The sequence below is a fragment of the Chelon labrosus genome (assembly GCF_963514085.1).
Source record: "Chelon labrosus genome assembly, chromosome: 6".
Taxonomy (NCBI): Eukaryota; Metazoa; Chordata; class Actinopteri; order Mugiliformes; family Mugilidae; genus Chelon; species Chelon labrosus.
The window spans coordinates 1,493,140-1,509,636 of record NC_140342.1 but is presented as its reverse complement, the minus strand read 5'-3'; the positions used below and the strand labels follow the sequence as shown (position 1 = coordinate 1,509,636).

General features: G+C 39.3%; 1 protein-coding gene across 1 annotated transcript; it reads left to right on the top strand.

The window, feature by feature from the left end:
- Positions 1-2,605: 2,605 nt before the first annotated feature.
- Positions 2,606-5,612, top strand: en2b (engrailed homeobox 2b; the record flags this gene model as incomplete). The annotated part of the gene is made up of 2 exons (XM_084545951.1): positions 2,606-3,092; positions 5,296-5,612. The coding sequence occupies 2 exons, from the start codon at positions 2,606-2,608 to the stop codon at positions 5,610-5,612; spliced, it is 804 nt and encodes a 267-aa protein (XP_084402077.1).
- Between the last annotated feature and the right edge of the window lie 10,885 nt (positions 5,613-16,497).

The following is a 16,497-nucleotide window of genomic DNA, read 5'->3' as shown; positions in this document are numbered from 1 at the left end:
AAAATAAGAACGTTCTCTCTTTTCTAGGCTACACCATCTAAGACAGCAGCTCTGCTGAAGTAAACATCGGCATTTCCTACCATTTAGTTTACCTGTATTCCTAAAGCTTTTGATTAACTTGAAGGTCACGTAATGTAGAATTTTGGCATAACTAATTTGGTAACGGGTTACATGCTGGCTCACACATAGCGAGATGCGCTAAAAATAATCGGATGAAAAAACAAAACAAACGAAACATGCAGGCAGCATTAGTGTCATTAATTCCAGGCATTAAGTTGAGCCCAGATGAGTGAAGTTCAGCTTTGAGGAATTCAAGCGTAGAAGCCCACTGAATATTAACTTTGTTTGCAGAATAGGCAACAGAACAATACTTTTTAACCTGTAAGCGACAAAGAAGCCACGTTTTACGCTTTGGGCTTTTTTTTTTTTTTTTTTTTCCCTTCGCGCATCCAGTTGTGAGGCTACTTAACGCAGCTGCAGTCAGTATCCTCGGCCACAGCTGTCCCTTTAAACTTCCTGGTTCCTGGATGCAAAGTGTTTCCCCGCCATCAGTGGCTCGTTTTCGCCTGCACTTGAGCTGTCTCTGTCCTAGGCCCTCTTGGTCGGACCCGCTCCGGCTCAGTGGCGGTGTTCATGCGGGCTACTAGGGACTTCTTTAAGATGGAGTCAGGGGCCCTTATAGCCTCATCAATTCAATATTACAATTGACAGCCTACATAACCGTATTATATTATCTGTATCACATATCAGTTTGTGATAGCTAAATAAATAAATCATTGGTGCAAGTAAAGTTTTAACTATTATGTGAGAGTAACACACACGTCTTTGTGTAAGTGCTTTCATTCTTGGTCCACGCTCATTCACTTGCCGCCTGCTTCTCTGAATTAGTGTCGTCATCCTGGGAACCGAAAATCAGATGCGGGTTGTGCAACTCCACCGGACATGTCTCAGTTTGTAGGAGCGAAGACTAGCTATGTGCTCCACTGCTGATATGGCCTAATGACTTTGTGGATAAGAAAAATGAACAAATCCTATTTAAGAATACACGCAACTACTTGATCTTCGGATTTACCTCGACCTGGCAAATAAATATATAAAAATCAGATACACACATATTTTACAACATGTCGTATTTTTTATTGTTAAAAAAAAAGGCCTAGATAAGCAAGTAGCAAGCTGTCTGTTTCATGTTTCCACGTTTCCATTCCGTATTGTAGTCTATAATAATAATAATAATAATAAATCCTTTTTGGTGTCTTGTTAAAAATAACCACTGCCCTGCTGACCTTAGGCCTGACCCCTGTGAAATGAACCCAACAAGTAATTTCACTTCTCTGTGAGACAAGGAACACGACAAATAATAAAACACAGTGATTTACGTTCAGATTTACATCTAAAGCCTATTAAAGGACGAGTTCCAATGAGTCTTTAAACAACAGCATCTATGCTCCACGAAATGGAACGATCAGAGGTTCAAATTGCTGCAGGTCAATACAGTTGAAACATAGCCTAGTAGGCTTATATCTGACAAAACTGCCTGTAGTTATTGAAGACAACCTATTTTGGCAGAGTAGCCATAGTGTCTAATTCTACAGATATTTTTAAAGGTTATAATATTACAAGGTTGTAAATGCAAAAACAATCCCATCGCAGTGAGCCTGGCTCGTAATTCTTTGAGTACCCGAGTAGGAAAATAAACCCAAACAGCATGTCAGTCTTTTTTGGGGTAACCTACGCTATAAATCAAAAATGGTTATGGATTGCCGAGACCAGTCGGACTAGGCTACAATGGTTTGGCCAAACCGTGCTCATATAGATGACATCCAGCTCATACAAACAATGACTGACCATTAACAAACAAGGATGTGTAGTAAGTGCGCAAAGTGGACTTCTAATTATTATTTACCTGTACACTATTTCCAAATACAGTAGCCTCTCCTGATTTCAACCTGCGCCGTCAGAAGTTCAAATAATAACAAATTTCCGCTGGAGCTTGAATGCATCATGAACTGACTGATTGGATTGGATTAATCTGCGCCTCAAGGGAATTCCGGGAACCTCACATGACACCAGTTCTCCAGCTCTATTGGTCTGAGGCACGTGTCTGAAAAGCCATAGTATAACGTCATGGCAGCGTCTCGTAGCCAATCAGAAATGAAAACCAAAAATCCATAGTGAAAGTATTTGAGCGGCGTCTTTATCAGGGCACTTTAGTGCTGCTGAAGCCATCAATAATTGTGTGCAGGGACCCGTAAAAAAATTGGATAGCCTACACTGTGGTTTTCAACTATTTTTTTTTTTTTTTTTAAGTTGGAAATAAAAAAGAAAGGCTCCAAGGCCAGCCATGAGGAAGAGGCTCTTACCGGAATCTGAAGCATGATTTTTCTTTGTCAAAATCATCTTAGCCGCGTTTTTTCAGCAAAACCATACAAACTCTTCTACCAAAAGGGAATTCGTTTTTCTCATCGTCTTTCTTGCTTTTTAATTGTAAACACAGGCGAGGGATTTTGCTAATTAATAATAAAGTGAACCGGGCGCATCCGGAAACTGGAATTACAACATTGTAGAAGGAAGCTTGTGGTGAGAGTGACCAGACTTTATCATTATGGAAGAAAATATTCGCCGAGACCAGGAGCGCCCAGAGGACTCCGGAGAGTCCAACCGGGCCATCCTGCCTCTGCTCCAGCCACCTGGCAACCAGTCCCACAGGATCACCAACTTTTACATCGACAACATTTTAAGACCGGACTTTGGCCGAAAGGGGAAGGATGGGACTTTAGTTCGGGAGGGAGATAGTCTGGGAGTGATAATACGAAGAGAGGACCTGACAGGGAGGAAACCTTCCAAAACTGTCCACCTGCGTCAGGATGGATCAGGCGGAGAGGAAGAGGACCCGGGAGCGCCTGAGGACCAGCATCTGGACACTGAGACTAGGAGATCTGACCTGATAGCAGGTGATGAATCAGGGAGTGACCGGGGGACCGGCGAGGACCGGTGCCGCAGCCCTCAGGCCAGCACGGCCCCAGCGGCCAAACCAATGTTGTGGCCAGCCTGGGTTTATTGTACTCGCTACTCGGACCGTCCATCATCAGGTTGGTGCAAAAAGAATCATTGGTCACTTATAATCGTAAAGAATAGTAGTAATAATAATAATAATAATAAATAATAAATGAATCTCAAATCTCAGTTTGGATACTGAATTTCAGAATCAGTTAAAAGGCGGAATTGTAGAAAAGGAGAAGTCAATAAATCTTCTTCTTAATGAGAAAAAAAAATTCGATTGCATCGTTTTGTAGTTTCAAAACTAATACTAATACTTAAAAAAGAGAACTAACCGTCTATTCTGTGCGACCCCCAATTCTCTTCTTAGTAGACACATCTCTTGTAACAATTGACAAAGTCATTATTGTATCGTCATAACTAATATTATCTTCATAATTTCGTACTTCAAGGATAAAAACAACATTAATTTTCTTAAAATATAAACATCCTATATGACACAAAGTACTTTAAAGTCAAATCAGAAACTAGTCTGAGATGCTTTATGTGAATTTCGATATGGATTCTGGCTTTAAACTAAGGATAAAGTCCACTGGGCATCGTCAAAAGTGTAAATAAATAAGTAAGTGTAAAATAAATCTAATATTAAACAGAATCGAAAATAAAGTTTGAAAACGTTTGTGCATAAAACCAAGTTTAAAGCCATTGTTCCTCCGTCTTCTTTGTTAATATCCATTAGCATATTTTTTTTTTTTTTTCAATGGGAGGGGGGTCTAAAAAGTGAGGGCCGTGAGTCCCAAAAGAGATTGTTTCAATGAGAAATGCTTAACACAGCATCTTCATAGCCTTTCTCCTGCCAATAAAATAAAATAAAATCAGTTTTGATAACATTTCTGTATTTGGCTGGGGGAAAAACATCGGATTTTAGACATGTTTCTATCCAAACTAGCATTTTCTTCTGCTGCTGCAGCGCCCTGTTTTGGGACTATGTTGCTTTGTCTTTGAACTGAAATACACAATATTAGTTTTATCGACAAACTGAAAAGTTTGCTGCAAGCTGGGTTTATTTTAAAACTGGACGCCTGGTGCACTTGGACTTTCCCGTAGTCACGATTTAGACACACATTCAGATGTTAAATAATGTTTCTAAACCAACCCACCGGGCAAGCAAATTAAAATCAAATCAAAAAATGTTCACGATCTATCGAAGAAACGTTGGGAAAAGATCGAAATGAATGGAGAATGGTCAGAGATGCTGTTTTTATTGTTGTATGGAAACACACAGAAAAGTTTCCATCGAGGTCCAGGCACAAGCTTATGGGAAAGGCCACAAAGGGCCTTCGAGGTCAGGGAGGCTGCAGCTTCCCCGTATTATTAGCCTTATTAAACAGGCCCATGCTTTACACTAACTAGCTTAAATTATCTCATTATATGCATTTCTGTTCTTTATAGGCCTACTGTTATATTTTATAATGTTAAACCAAACGCACACTTAAAGTAGACCAAATGTTTGATGGCACATTTGATTTATGTCTGCTGTGTTCTTCACAAGCGAAAGCTGAAATATTTTTTCGCATCCTTCCTCGTGGACATATGATTTGATCGTGACTGAACATTCTGAATGTTAGCCCACAGCAGAAACAAAAGATGCTACTGATCGTTTTAGGAAACTACTTTTTAAAAATGGGGTTCCTATGGTAACAGGGAAGGAAAGAGGCGCCTAACTCCCCCATCCTCCATCATATCCTAATCCCACCCCCACCTGCACCCTCCTCCTCTCGTTCTCACTAAAGTCACCGTGCAGCAGGATGGGCTGTGGTTGATTAGAATATCCTCAATTTAATGATTAAGAACAGTTTTGTATTGTATTAAAACTTCTGTACAGGAATTGCGTTTCAGAATAAGTTTACTTCAGAATGACGTCATAAAACTTCGGTCTTCAAGTGGCTATTTAACTCGAATGGGTGCTTATAGGCTAAGTACAAGGAAAATGATAAAGTATTGTAAAGTACGCCATTGTAGCAGTGTAGTGACTCCAGTTAGTTCACGAAAATTCTAAATATTAGAATAAGAAATTTTAGCGTGAATGATAAGACACTGTTTACATACACGCACCAGTTATGTGGCCTATATGCCTTTATAACTAACGAAAACTGATTATTGTTATTATTATCATTATTATGTTGGCCATTCATTCAACCCACCTGTGATTTGAAAGTGTGACAAAGCTCAAAAGTACTGACCCTAACCCCTGGCTGTCATTCATTTTGTCTCCACTCCCACCCCCCACTCAAGGGCCCAGATCCCGCAAACCAAAGAAAGCGCCCACTCCAAGTAAAGAGGACAAGCGGCCCCGGACGGCCTTCACGGCGGACCAGCTCCACCGGTTAAAAACTGAGTTCCAGAACAACCGGTACCTGACAGAGCAGCGGAGGCAGAGCCTGGCCACCGAACTTGGCCTCAACGAGTCTCAGATCAAAATCTGGTTTCAGAACAAGCGGGCAAAAATCAAGAAAGCCACTGGGAATAAAAACTCTCTGGCGCTGCATCTCATGGCGCAGGGACTGTACAACCACGCCGCGTCCAAGGACGCCAAGTCGGACAGTGACTAGAGGGTACACGCGGAAGGGAGGGGGAGGTTCTCGAACCATGCAATAAAATCATTCCAGTACCAGCATTCATATTTAAAGCTAAACCAGAGACAACGATGCGACGTTTGTTTGTCTTCCGTGTGTGTGAGAGAGATGTGTGTACGAGTATAGACAACATGTGCCCAGGCTGACTGACGACGGCCAATCAAAGTCAAAGATGGTGCTGCGTTCATGTCACAGCCAGAAATGGGAAATTTTCTCCCTGTTTTTCCTCTACAAACGACGTCTTCTGTGCGTGCACGCCAGTTGTGACCAATTATTAACATACCGTGTTTGTTATTAATTTAGACTGCATAAATGGTCGAGGGGTGGGTCGTTCACTTGCAAGGCCAAATTAAACCCCGTCTGAAAACCGGTGGTCTCCCTGAAAAAACAAGCCCATCGCCCCTTTGCCAGTTTTTTGGCCAAAATTTACCATTCATTGGCATATGAGGCTTCAATTCCAGAATGACTACATTTATGTTTGGATTAAAATAGTCAAGTCAGTTCATTATAACAACCATTTTGAAAACTGCAGGTCTAGCCAAACGTTTAAGACTTTCAAATGAACGTTGGGCATCAGGCTCGTCTACTTTTTAAACAATATACCATGCCTTCTCGAATTAATATCAGTTTACCTCAGAAAGGTAGGTTACTTTTTCCTCCAGAGTTTTGAAAGCCAGATTTGATTTCTCCTGAATTCATAATTCCAATGCGCGACTCTGCCATTCATGATATATTGCTCCATCATGAACGTAGGATTGTGGAGTCTTCAGAGGGGGACACCCAGAGCAAAGCGAATAAAATATGGACTGCAAACTGCGCAATGATATTTGGCCTGATAATAAAGAGTAAAGTGTCGGTGTGCGATCCTATCCTACCTGTCAGTTGCAAAAAGAAAATAAATTTAACGCCATAAAACAAGCCAATACTCGTAGACCTATTTTAATGGTGAGCGCGTTTAAAGTTTAAATGGCAGCAAAGTGTAAAAGTTAAAGCATAGTTTCATAATCGGGAAAAGTGAACCAACAACATCTATACTAGGAGCCGAGGAGAACGGGATGAGCTCGAGGAACGAGGAAGCTGGACCGTCACGCGCACCGCTGCCCAGCGTTAGCCCCAGACTCCCTGCTGACTGTTATAAAACTGTATGCTAAAAATCCAAAGATTCCTCCTGCTGCATTCTGGAAACTGTGAAGTGAGGAAATAGCCTGCTTTGTGTTCTCCGTGTTTCTAACTACTGTCTGACTCTGTTTGGCTGCTTTCTGGTGTTTTCTTATTTGTTTTGTCTGTGTTCTGTTGGCGTGCTATAGCCTAGTGAATGTTTACCTGCGGGTCATGGCTGTTCCGGTGTGAAAAAAAGCCCTTTACGGCCTTCTAAGGCGCCAAGACATGTGGGAATGTAAAGACACGTTTTCATATATGAAATTAAAGGTCTACTTTATCGAAGCCGTCTGATGAACAGTGTTTAACAAAAGGAAACAAACAAACAAAACGCATTGTCTTCATAAAATAATTGGCAACACGTAACTGAACTTTGATGTGATTTAATTATTGGAATTAATGTTCTGATTTTAGCAACATAACTAGAAAGACCGCTCTTATTCTCACTTTTTATTAAGATTTAAACGGTCAGTTTAAATGACCAGAACATTAGCATTTCTCCATAGCTATAAAAGATTTAGACTATTCATCTCCACCCTAATCCTGGACCTACAGTAGGCCTATGCTACATGTACACTCAGAAATGTTCAGGAAAAAAGGTTTTATTTGTTGTTAAAAAAAAAGACCGTTATATTATTATTTATAACAAACATCTTTAGCCACGTGGAAGTGGGGCTGGGGAGAGTTTACATAACTTATTTTTCTGCAATAACTTCTTTGAATGCAACACCTGTGCTGGGTTTACTTAATGTTGATCCGAACCAAATCGTCTTACGATGCAGTGAATGTTCTTTTTCCCCCTTTCCATTTTTTTATTTTTATTTTAATTTTTTTTTTGGTTTAGGTTTCAAGTTCGTTTTCCTTCCTTTCATTTACAATGCTGAATACGCTTCTGCCTTAAAGTTATGTAAATACAAGCCAGAAAAATATACTCTGTTGTAAAGAAAGAGCAGCTGTGGGTCTTTTCCAAGCCGCAAATGGGCTTTTCTTTTTAAAAGACAAAATATCAGCTGTTTTTTTCTCTTACAGCTGAATTTCTCTTTTATATGAAACATGTAAATAATTTATATCATAATGGTGTGATGGTAAATAAACGACAACAATGCCGCTTTGACTTTTCAGATTATTTTATTATATAACAGACAGTAATATTTAGAATTTTGCTGTGAAGTTTAGCTATTTTGCAGGTGGTTTATATAAAAATCTTTATATTCACTTGCACGGAGGACAGTTGTAGTCTGCACACATCACTACTAAACACATTTCAAAACAGTTTGAGAAACTACATAAAGGGATCGCACATAACAAAGAGATGGGGAGCAGTTATTTTATTACACTTCCTCCTGCACATTTTCTGCCAAGACGGCATTTTCCTGATCAACAGAAAACCAGTGTCGTTGACAAATATATTCCGGGTGAGGCCCTTATAATATGTGATGCGTTTCTTTAAAGTACATGCATAGCTCTTCGCAAAGCATTCATTAAATGAGCGCAAATTCAGTCAAATTATATAGAGTAGCAAGCCACCAGACATCATGTTAGATTCCTTTCAGAAAACGTGTAGGACTTCAGGAGTCTCCTACAGGAAGACAATCTTCATTCTCCTTAATGTCCTTAATCTAGGAGATACAAGCATTTCACATTTCAGCACTGACATGTAAATTTTAGGATGAATTTAGGGGTCAGGAGAACACACAGGGAGGAGTGCAGCCAGGGATAATAAGGGAAGACATAGGTCAATACTGCTACATTAATGAGTGACATTTATTTTTAAAAAACATGTTTGAAACAATCAATGTGGAGCTCCTGCATGATGTTATGTGTTATGCCACACTCATGCAGTAGGTATTTTCCACTCCTAATTGCTGGTCTTGAAAGTTTTGGTACTTTGGTAATGGGGCCATGCACAATAACAATATTTTAATAGTTCACATAATAAAACCATTGATTGTGTCATGAACTGATCCATTAAACATTAGTAAAGCCTATGTTCATTAATATAATTGGACATTTTATTTACGCTGTCATTTTTCTTATTGGGATTGTGATCATGTGACAGGATGCAGTATAACAGGGTCAGACATGAGCATCTGAGCGGAGCATTATTTCAAGTTCTCTCTGCTTAAACAGCGGAAGGAGGAGAACAGTAAGAGCTGACAGGTGTGAATAAACATTTTAACACATATAACCAGGCCCTGGAATCAGTTTCCACTTCTAAAACTTTCCAAACTCAACTAAAGCAATGATAATTCTCTTGGCGTTTACATTTTTTACTACAGTAAAGCTGTGAATTTAGTAGTGATCACATTCATGAGAATTTTTGGTTTTTATCTTCAACCTAACTAGAAGGTTCAACATACAGTGTTTCTATTGTACATTTATCTTGTAAATGTGTAATTCAAGCTTTTGTTTAGTGAAATGAACACACACAAGGTTTTCCTTCACCACACCGACTGGACATAAAAACCAACAGCATAGCAACTTGAAAGCCGTTGTGGCCTGTTTTCAGGCACTGCAGTATCGAAATCAGTATCAAACAAACAAAATTATCATTTAAAATACAATTAGAAGTTTTGAGAAGAAAATCTGGAGTCCATTTTTGAAAAGGTAGTAATCATTCTGAAGGTTCCTGTTTGTTACAAATGAAAAATTGGCAAAATAGCCTACTAATAGTTCTCAGCATTCTGTCAGCACCTGTTTCACAGGTTAGTGTGATAGAAACTAAATTTAAAACAAAAGCCAAGTCATTACATCTATTACTATTTTCACTTTATTGTCCCAGTCAATTGGTCACAGCAGAAAAGTCTGTAACATGAGACACAGACGTTCACAGGTTAAAAGATAAACAAATACTGGTTTAGGTTGGCTAACTTGTATGTGAAGTTTATATTATCTACAAAATCCAAAATACCTCTTTCTCCCCCACAACAGATCCAGCAACCAAGCTGTCTACCAGCGGGTGAAATCTCGCAACATTACAGATACATCGGTTGAAGTCTGTGTGCGGTTTACCTGAACATCACAGCGTAGTCGATGAACAGTGGAGAGAAAATGAAACAGAGAGGAAGAAAGAAATATGGAGAGCAGAGGGAGATCCATCAACAAAAAGCCAAAGAGTTGTCTGGAACTCGCCCATTGGCAGTGGCTGCAGCAGTGACCTGGGCTCTCTGAATAGCTACAGAGGCCCTCATCTGCATTTCCTTTCTTAGCTGGCTTGTATGTGGAAGTTACGCCCAACAATCGCTGACTTGATGAGATGAGCTACTCTTGACTTGGGTGAGGAAAGGGGGAAAAAGCTGTGGGTTGGGGGCCACAATCTGTAGCTGTAAGTTAAAGGGGTTGCGGGTGTAAGGGAGGTGGTGGGGGCAGAGTAGCAAGAGAACCTGGATGGAGGTCAAAATGCTTTGGGTGTCCATGCAAAAAGCAGCAGGTGACTAAACTACAGCCAAGAAATGATGAGAAATGAACATATTTTCCTCTTTAAGTCCAGGGGATATTATCAGTAGGCTACCAAAGGAAAGAAGTGTAACATCTTTTCATCATGTCTTTGATGTTACCTTTTACATCAGTTATATTCAATTAAAATGATTTCAAACTTCAATCAGACTATTTGGACTATGGGCTCCAACATGCTACATGTAACTCAATTTCCTAGTGTGGCTGTTATGAACAATTATAAACACATTTCTAAATTGGTTGATGGTACAAAAAATAGTTCTGAGAAATTAACCTGGCCCTTTGTTTCTCTCCAGTAACGTAGAGGCTACTAGATCAGTCTACAATGTAGGGTTCTCAGGTTCTCAGTCATCCAGGTCATGGCATATCCAAAAAGCATTTAAGAACGGGAACTGGACTTATAACCGTACAAGTCCAGGTACAAGTACACGTCTTTTTTGAGCTACTCAAAAATGGACAAGGACAGTAAATACTCAAGCTGTTTTGTATGCGCAGATTTTATAGTTATTTTGAACAAACAAATTGCAAATTAAGACTGTGTGACTATGTGCTACCTGCCCAATCTCTCGATGTAATGAATGCTACTAATGGGGAAGGGAACTTGGCACACACTTTCTCTCGTGAAAGACTTTCAAAATGGGCCTTTTTCTACCGCCAATCAGGCAGGTGCAAGGTGGTGCAAACGATTACAGGAGTAGCTCCCCCTCCCTCCTCAATCTGCCCTTTCAGCCTTTCTGTTCCATTGCGATGTGGGACTGACCGGAAAAAATTTTGCGACACCTTCAACTACAGCAGTTTAGGGAGGGCCATGTCGAGCTCAACTGATCAACGCTGAATGTTCAGAACCTACGCAAATGTGTCCTAAAATGGCCTGTGAGTTCCTGTTGTGACAGCATTACAGAATCTGCCAGTATGACCTTAATATAAGTGCTATTTTCAATTTAATGTTCTACTGTAGTTTTCTGAAAACAAATGAATTTCATCATTTTATATGTTCTCATTTAGGATAGACTTTAAAGGCATTGATTCAAGTTCTGTAATACTACTAGTTTGTTACTATTTTCAAAAGCAACTGTCTGAAGGCATGATATACCATTTTCTTCTTAAGGCATATGTAGTATCGTTTTTCTGGAGCGTTTTCACCTTTTCAGCAAATTAAACAGGTCATAAATGGTATTAGAATAATCCCCCGTACATACTTATCTCTGCTTTGTGTGTAGTTTATAACAGTAAAAGAAAGCGCAAGTGTTTTATTTGCTTGTTGAGACACCACTGAAATGTTGCTAATTCTGTCTATAGTAACATTTCAGAAACATATCTGGTTGTGCTTTGGCTGAAAGCAGTGTATCAAAAGGCAAACTATAAAAACATCTTATTTACCCAAAGTTCATGCATCTGCTTGTCATAAACTTAACCTCTCCAACAGGCAGAGGCAAAGGGCAGACGGGCAGAGAAAAGAAAAGTACATATCACAAAGTATTGTCTCCGTCAGACAAAAGACAGCCCATCCAGTCCCCCTTCCCCCCACTGAGTAATTTAGCCATAGTTCTTTAAACGCTTCCTAGTCAAACTTGGAATATGGAATGAAGGGGACGGGGGCTTTTGTGGCGGAAATATAATTACGGCCGCTAAAAGCCGGTGAAGATGGAGAATGGGGGATGACATCAGACCAATTTCACACCCAGGCCTCGGATGGCCAGGCCAAGCCTAGGCCTCGCCGCGCTACACTGATCAAAGCCTGCTGCAGCCGCCCCAGAAGCTGAAAAAAAGGGAGAATTAACTATGCTAATCTCCAGGGCAAATATATTTTAATCTTGTTAGAATACAAGTTAATGCTGCAGCTCAGTGATCAAACTTTATGCTATAAGAGTAAGGATACAACAATACAAAATCACACTTTGCCTCAGATTGTTTTTCTATTCAACAAGGGAATGTTGAGCATCAGAAGAAAACTGCTGGTGAATTATCAGAACTCTGTGATAATTCTCTCCAGACACTGTTAGCTTACTACATGTTCTAAAGTAGGTGATACAGGCTATGACTATATTAATTATGGATGCCATGTTGGCAAGCTCAGTAATCAAAATTCAGATTAGGACTTGTGAAAGGACAGAATAAATAAATAATGCATAAATATTATATTATATATTAACGACATCTATATTTAATTCTATTTAACTGCACACCTCAATATTAAAATAGTTTTGTTTCTTTCACCTTTCTTTTATATTAAACATACCAAAGTTTTCCCATTCCCGTTCCAACTCATATAACATTTTAAGGTGTATTTACATGGAAGACCATGCAGAGTTTCCCAGGTTACCAAACCATCATATCACAATACATAATAGACCCAGTGGATAATAGATGGCTGCTGTGCTGTGAAACAATACCACGATGCTTTTATATACTCGATGAACACTCAGCGTTCGAAGGAAACACAGGCAATTAATTTGTGAACGTATTCACCTTAATGGGGTCATTTCCACAGTCCTTGCTCTTGTTTTAATGAATGCTGTTCTTATTTGTAGTGCTTCACGGATTATTAAATTGTGTGTGTGTCTGTGTGTGTGTCTGTGTTGGGTGAGGGGTGGGGGAGGGTTTGGGGGTGCAGGTGGGATTACTGTATAAAGCACTTTGTGCTACATTTTGTTTGTATGAAAAGTGCTATACAAATAAAGGTGTTAGGGTTAGGGGTAGCTCTCACAGGTATAATATTAATGTATATTACTAATATTACTAATTCCAGATAGAACATCATTCTCCAAGCTCCTTTGCTCCAAGCTGTGGTCGTAAATTCTTTGCACAGAAACAGGTTACAGTTTTAGCAGCAATTTCAATTAGTTTTGGACTCAGTTTAACGCACTGGACTAACGTTCTCCCCCTGTTTTTCCTCCAAGTAAAGAATGATCACTGAAGCCTATTTAATGCAAGAAAGTTGATACAAACTATTCGACTGGTCAGCATTGTCACACATATATTTAATGTGAGTTAACTCATGCATCGAATAGACAGAAAGATGATGTAAAGATGAAAAGGCAGCAAAATATCCTTTTATTATTTGGATGAGTTAAAAAGATAAAACTTTAAAATGATACAGTTAAACAAAACATCAATAAAAACATAACTGGACCAACCATCGGCCAGCTAATGGGTTATTGATCTTAGACTCTCTCTCTGTATACCTCTGTATATTGTGAATACTTTTACTTTAAATGCTTCTTACTTTATTTTTTATATATTTTTGTACTACTTTTATTCTATTGTAGTTGCTCTGTCAACTAGCAACTGTCACTTTATGGGAGCAACAGCAACAAAACAATTTCCTTGAAGGATTAATTAAGTATTCTGATTCTGATTCTGACTCCAGTGTCGGTTTTGACATGGTTAATCACCACTTCCAATTAGACCATCTAGAAAGTTATGCTGGTCTGAATTACTCTACTCATTCATGATTTTAATCATATTTAATTGACAGATCACAAATGGCAGTTGTTTCTTACAATGCTGATCACTCATTACAAACTGAGATTCCACTTCTATGCAGATGACACTTAGGTTAACATCTCCATTAAACCCAATGCTTGTCATCATTATGATGCTAAAAGAATGCCAATCAGAAATGGAAGTCATCTAACTGAAAATGCTAAAAACTGAAATGCTAGTTCTTGGACCAAAGGAAATCAGCAAGTTGAAGTTATGAGTATGCGTGGCCTACAGGATTAAGTAAAATGTCGATTAACAAGTAGAACATGAGATTAGTTGCTGCTGAGGGACAAATAGACTCTTGCTCTGCTCTCTCTTTGCAACTTTTGAAGCCAGTTGCAGCAACTGGACTTAAAGAAGTTGGGTGTGAGTCCAGTACATCGTCTAAAACTACAATTAGCAGCAACTATGCCCAGTTTAAATGAAACACCAGAGCGCCTTTACTCCTCACATTTTCTTGTCAGTGTGCTCTTCATTAAGAGCTACGTGTCCTGGGCATACCTGCACCACGCAACCATACCCTGCATCGCCTGTATGAGCCTATTAACCAGTATATGGTAACATTTTTATTTTCAGTATGAAAACTGGTCTTTACATCTACCTCTGACGAGGCTTAAGATTTAGTCTCAGATGTTGCACCCAGCCTACTCTTAGGACCGGGTGTACGTCCAGCTGGTCTAAAGGGCCCATGGTTGTTAAGTCTTCAAGAAGGTGTGTGTTAATTTACTGTAGATTATAAATTGTCTTGAGTTGGAGACCTTGTGTAATTATACAAAACAGCATAAAAAACAGATGAACAGGCGTAAAATGTATGCCAATTGCTAAAGCAAAGTTTCCAAATTGCACCTGCAGGTGGTTAGAGCAGCAGCAATCTCTACTTCCTTTGATACCGTCTTTCAACAATATTTCCCACTGACAATAAAGTTTTATATTCACTTCAAATATTGTTGTATTTCATCTTGTCTTCTTAAAATATATTTAAAATATTCTTAATAATTAATTTGTCGTGTTTTAAGCAAAATGAATGTAACTTTTAAAGTTTATCATCTATGTATGCTGTTCATTATTGGTGTGGGGCTATAATAAACTTGACTTGACTTGACGAGGATAAAGGAAAACAGTGGTGAGGTGTAGGCATATATCAATGGTACAACCACAAACTCTACTCTCAAACAGACATTCTGTCATCAAGATGCTATTTTTTCATTATCCAAACCTGCTGAGGAATATTGGATCTCCAATGCTATCTCCCTGCAGCCCTTCAGAGGATAAGCAGTTACAGAAAATGAATGAATGAATGAATGAATGAATGAATGCTATCTCCCCGATGGACTGAGAAGAACGGCAGTTTTATCCCTGTTGGTCTTCTTATTTAAGTTTGGCTACAGTCAGCTTGATTTCAACCTGTCTGATTGTGCCCATGCTCTTGTCTCTCCATCATTGTTTTAATTTCACTTTTTCCTTTTTGTAAAATCGGACTATCTCATAAATTAATGTCAGAATTCATTCAGTACTTTGGAAATTATGTAATGAATGCTGTCTTTCCAGTAAATCCATTTAATTGAACTGAAGTGATATCTCTGTTTTCTGGCAATAGCAGATAGAAAAAAAAAACTATTTCTCATTAGATAGACATAGACTTGATCTGCTGATTTGCTTACATAGACAACATGCTTCATAATATTTGATATCCTCTCTCTTACCTACAGGAGTATAATGTCATCATTATAGCTCTGCAATTCAAATTGTCAATCAGTGTGTTGGGGACATGAACAGTTACACTAACTGGGTAGACACCCCACAGACAGTCAGCACCTTGGTAACCCTTGATCTGTCAGGGGTGGAAGCTGAGCTCATTGACATTTCCAGAGAGGCAGCTACACAATGAGCTTGTATGTGTCCTACTGTGACTTCAGTCCTTGGGTAGATTGCCGGTGAGAGGGAAAAAGGGAAGGAGGGAAGTATAGACGAAACTGCTGCTGGTGTAGGAAGAACAAACAGGCTTAAGGGACTGCTAGGAGAAAAGGTTGGTGAAGAAGAAGGTAAAGACATGGATCTCCGCAAAATCGCAAGTCTACAGCAGTTAATCTCAGGTTCCTGCTGTGTTACCCTAAGCAGGTATAAATGTTTTGTAAGATGTGGAGATGTGCATCCCTGGTACGCCTCTTGCCTTGAAATGCAAAAGTACTTTGACATGCCATTTGAAAGCATTGCTATGGATGTCAACAAGCCACTTCACTGAAGTGCATAGGGATATTGTTTTGTTATTCTAGTAGACTATGCAACATGACCTACCAAAGTGGCGTAGTTGAGCATTAGTTCTGCAGAGAGTACTTATGGGCCCTGTTTCAGGTCATTTCTCAAGTCAGAATCCTGAAAGGTATTCTGATTGACTGAGGCACCTTGAACATTTAATATACAACAAAGACAGCACACAAAGTTTGTCTTGGCTACGGTTGTCTGGTTGAACAGCTGAATAAAAATCTACAATTTTTGGAGGGCTACATGATGATGAACACCAATCAGATTTGCCAGAAGATCTGCAGTTTGCACTCTGGGCAATGCCTCAGTCCTCAACCAGAATTTCTCCCTTTAAAAGCTACTGGAAACAAAGTATGGTGCTGGACATGCTTAATAAAAGTGATACTCAATATGTATAATGTACCTGCCTGTGTATGGCCAAAGTAGCTGGGTTACCACCAGAGTTTCATTCTAAAAGAAAATTTTGCAAACAATGCCTCACATCTGGTTCAGTGGATGC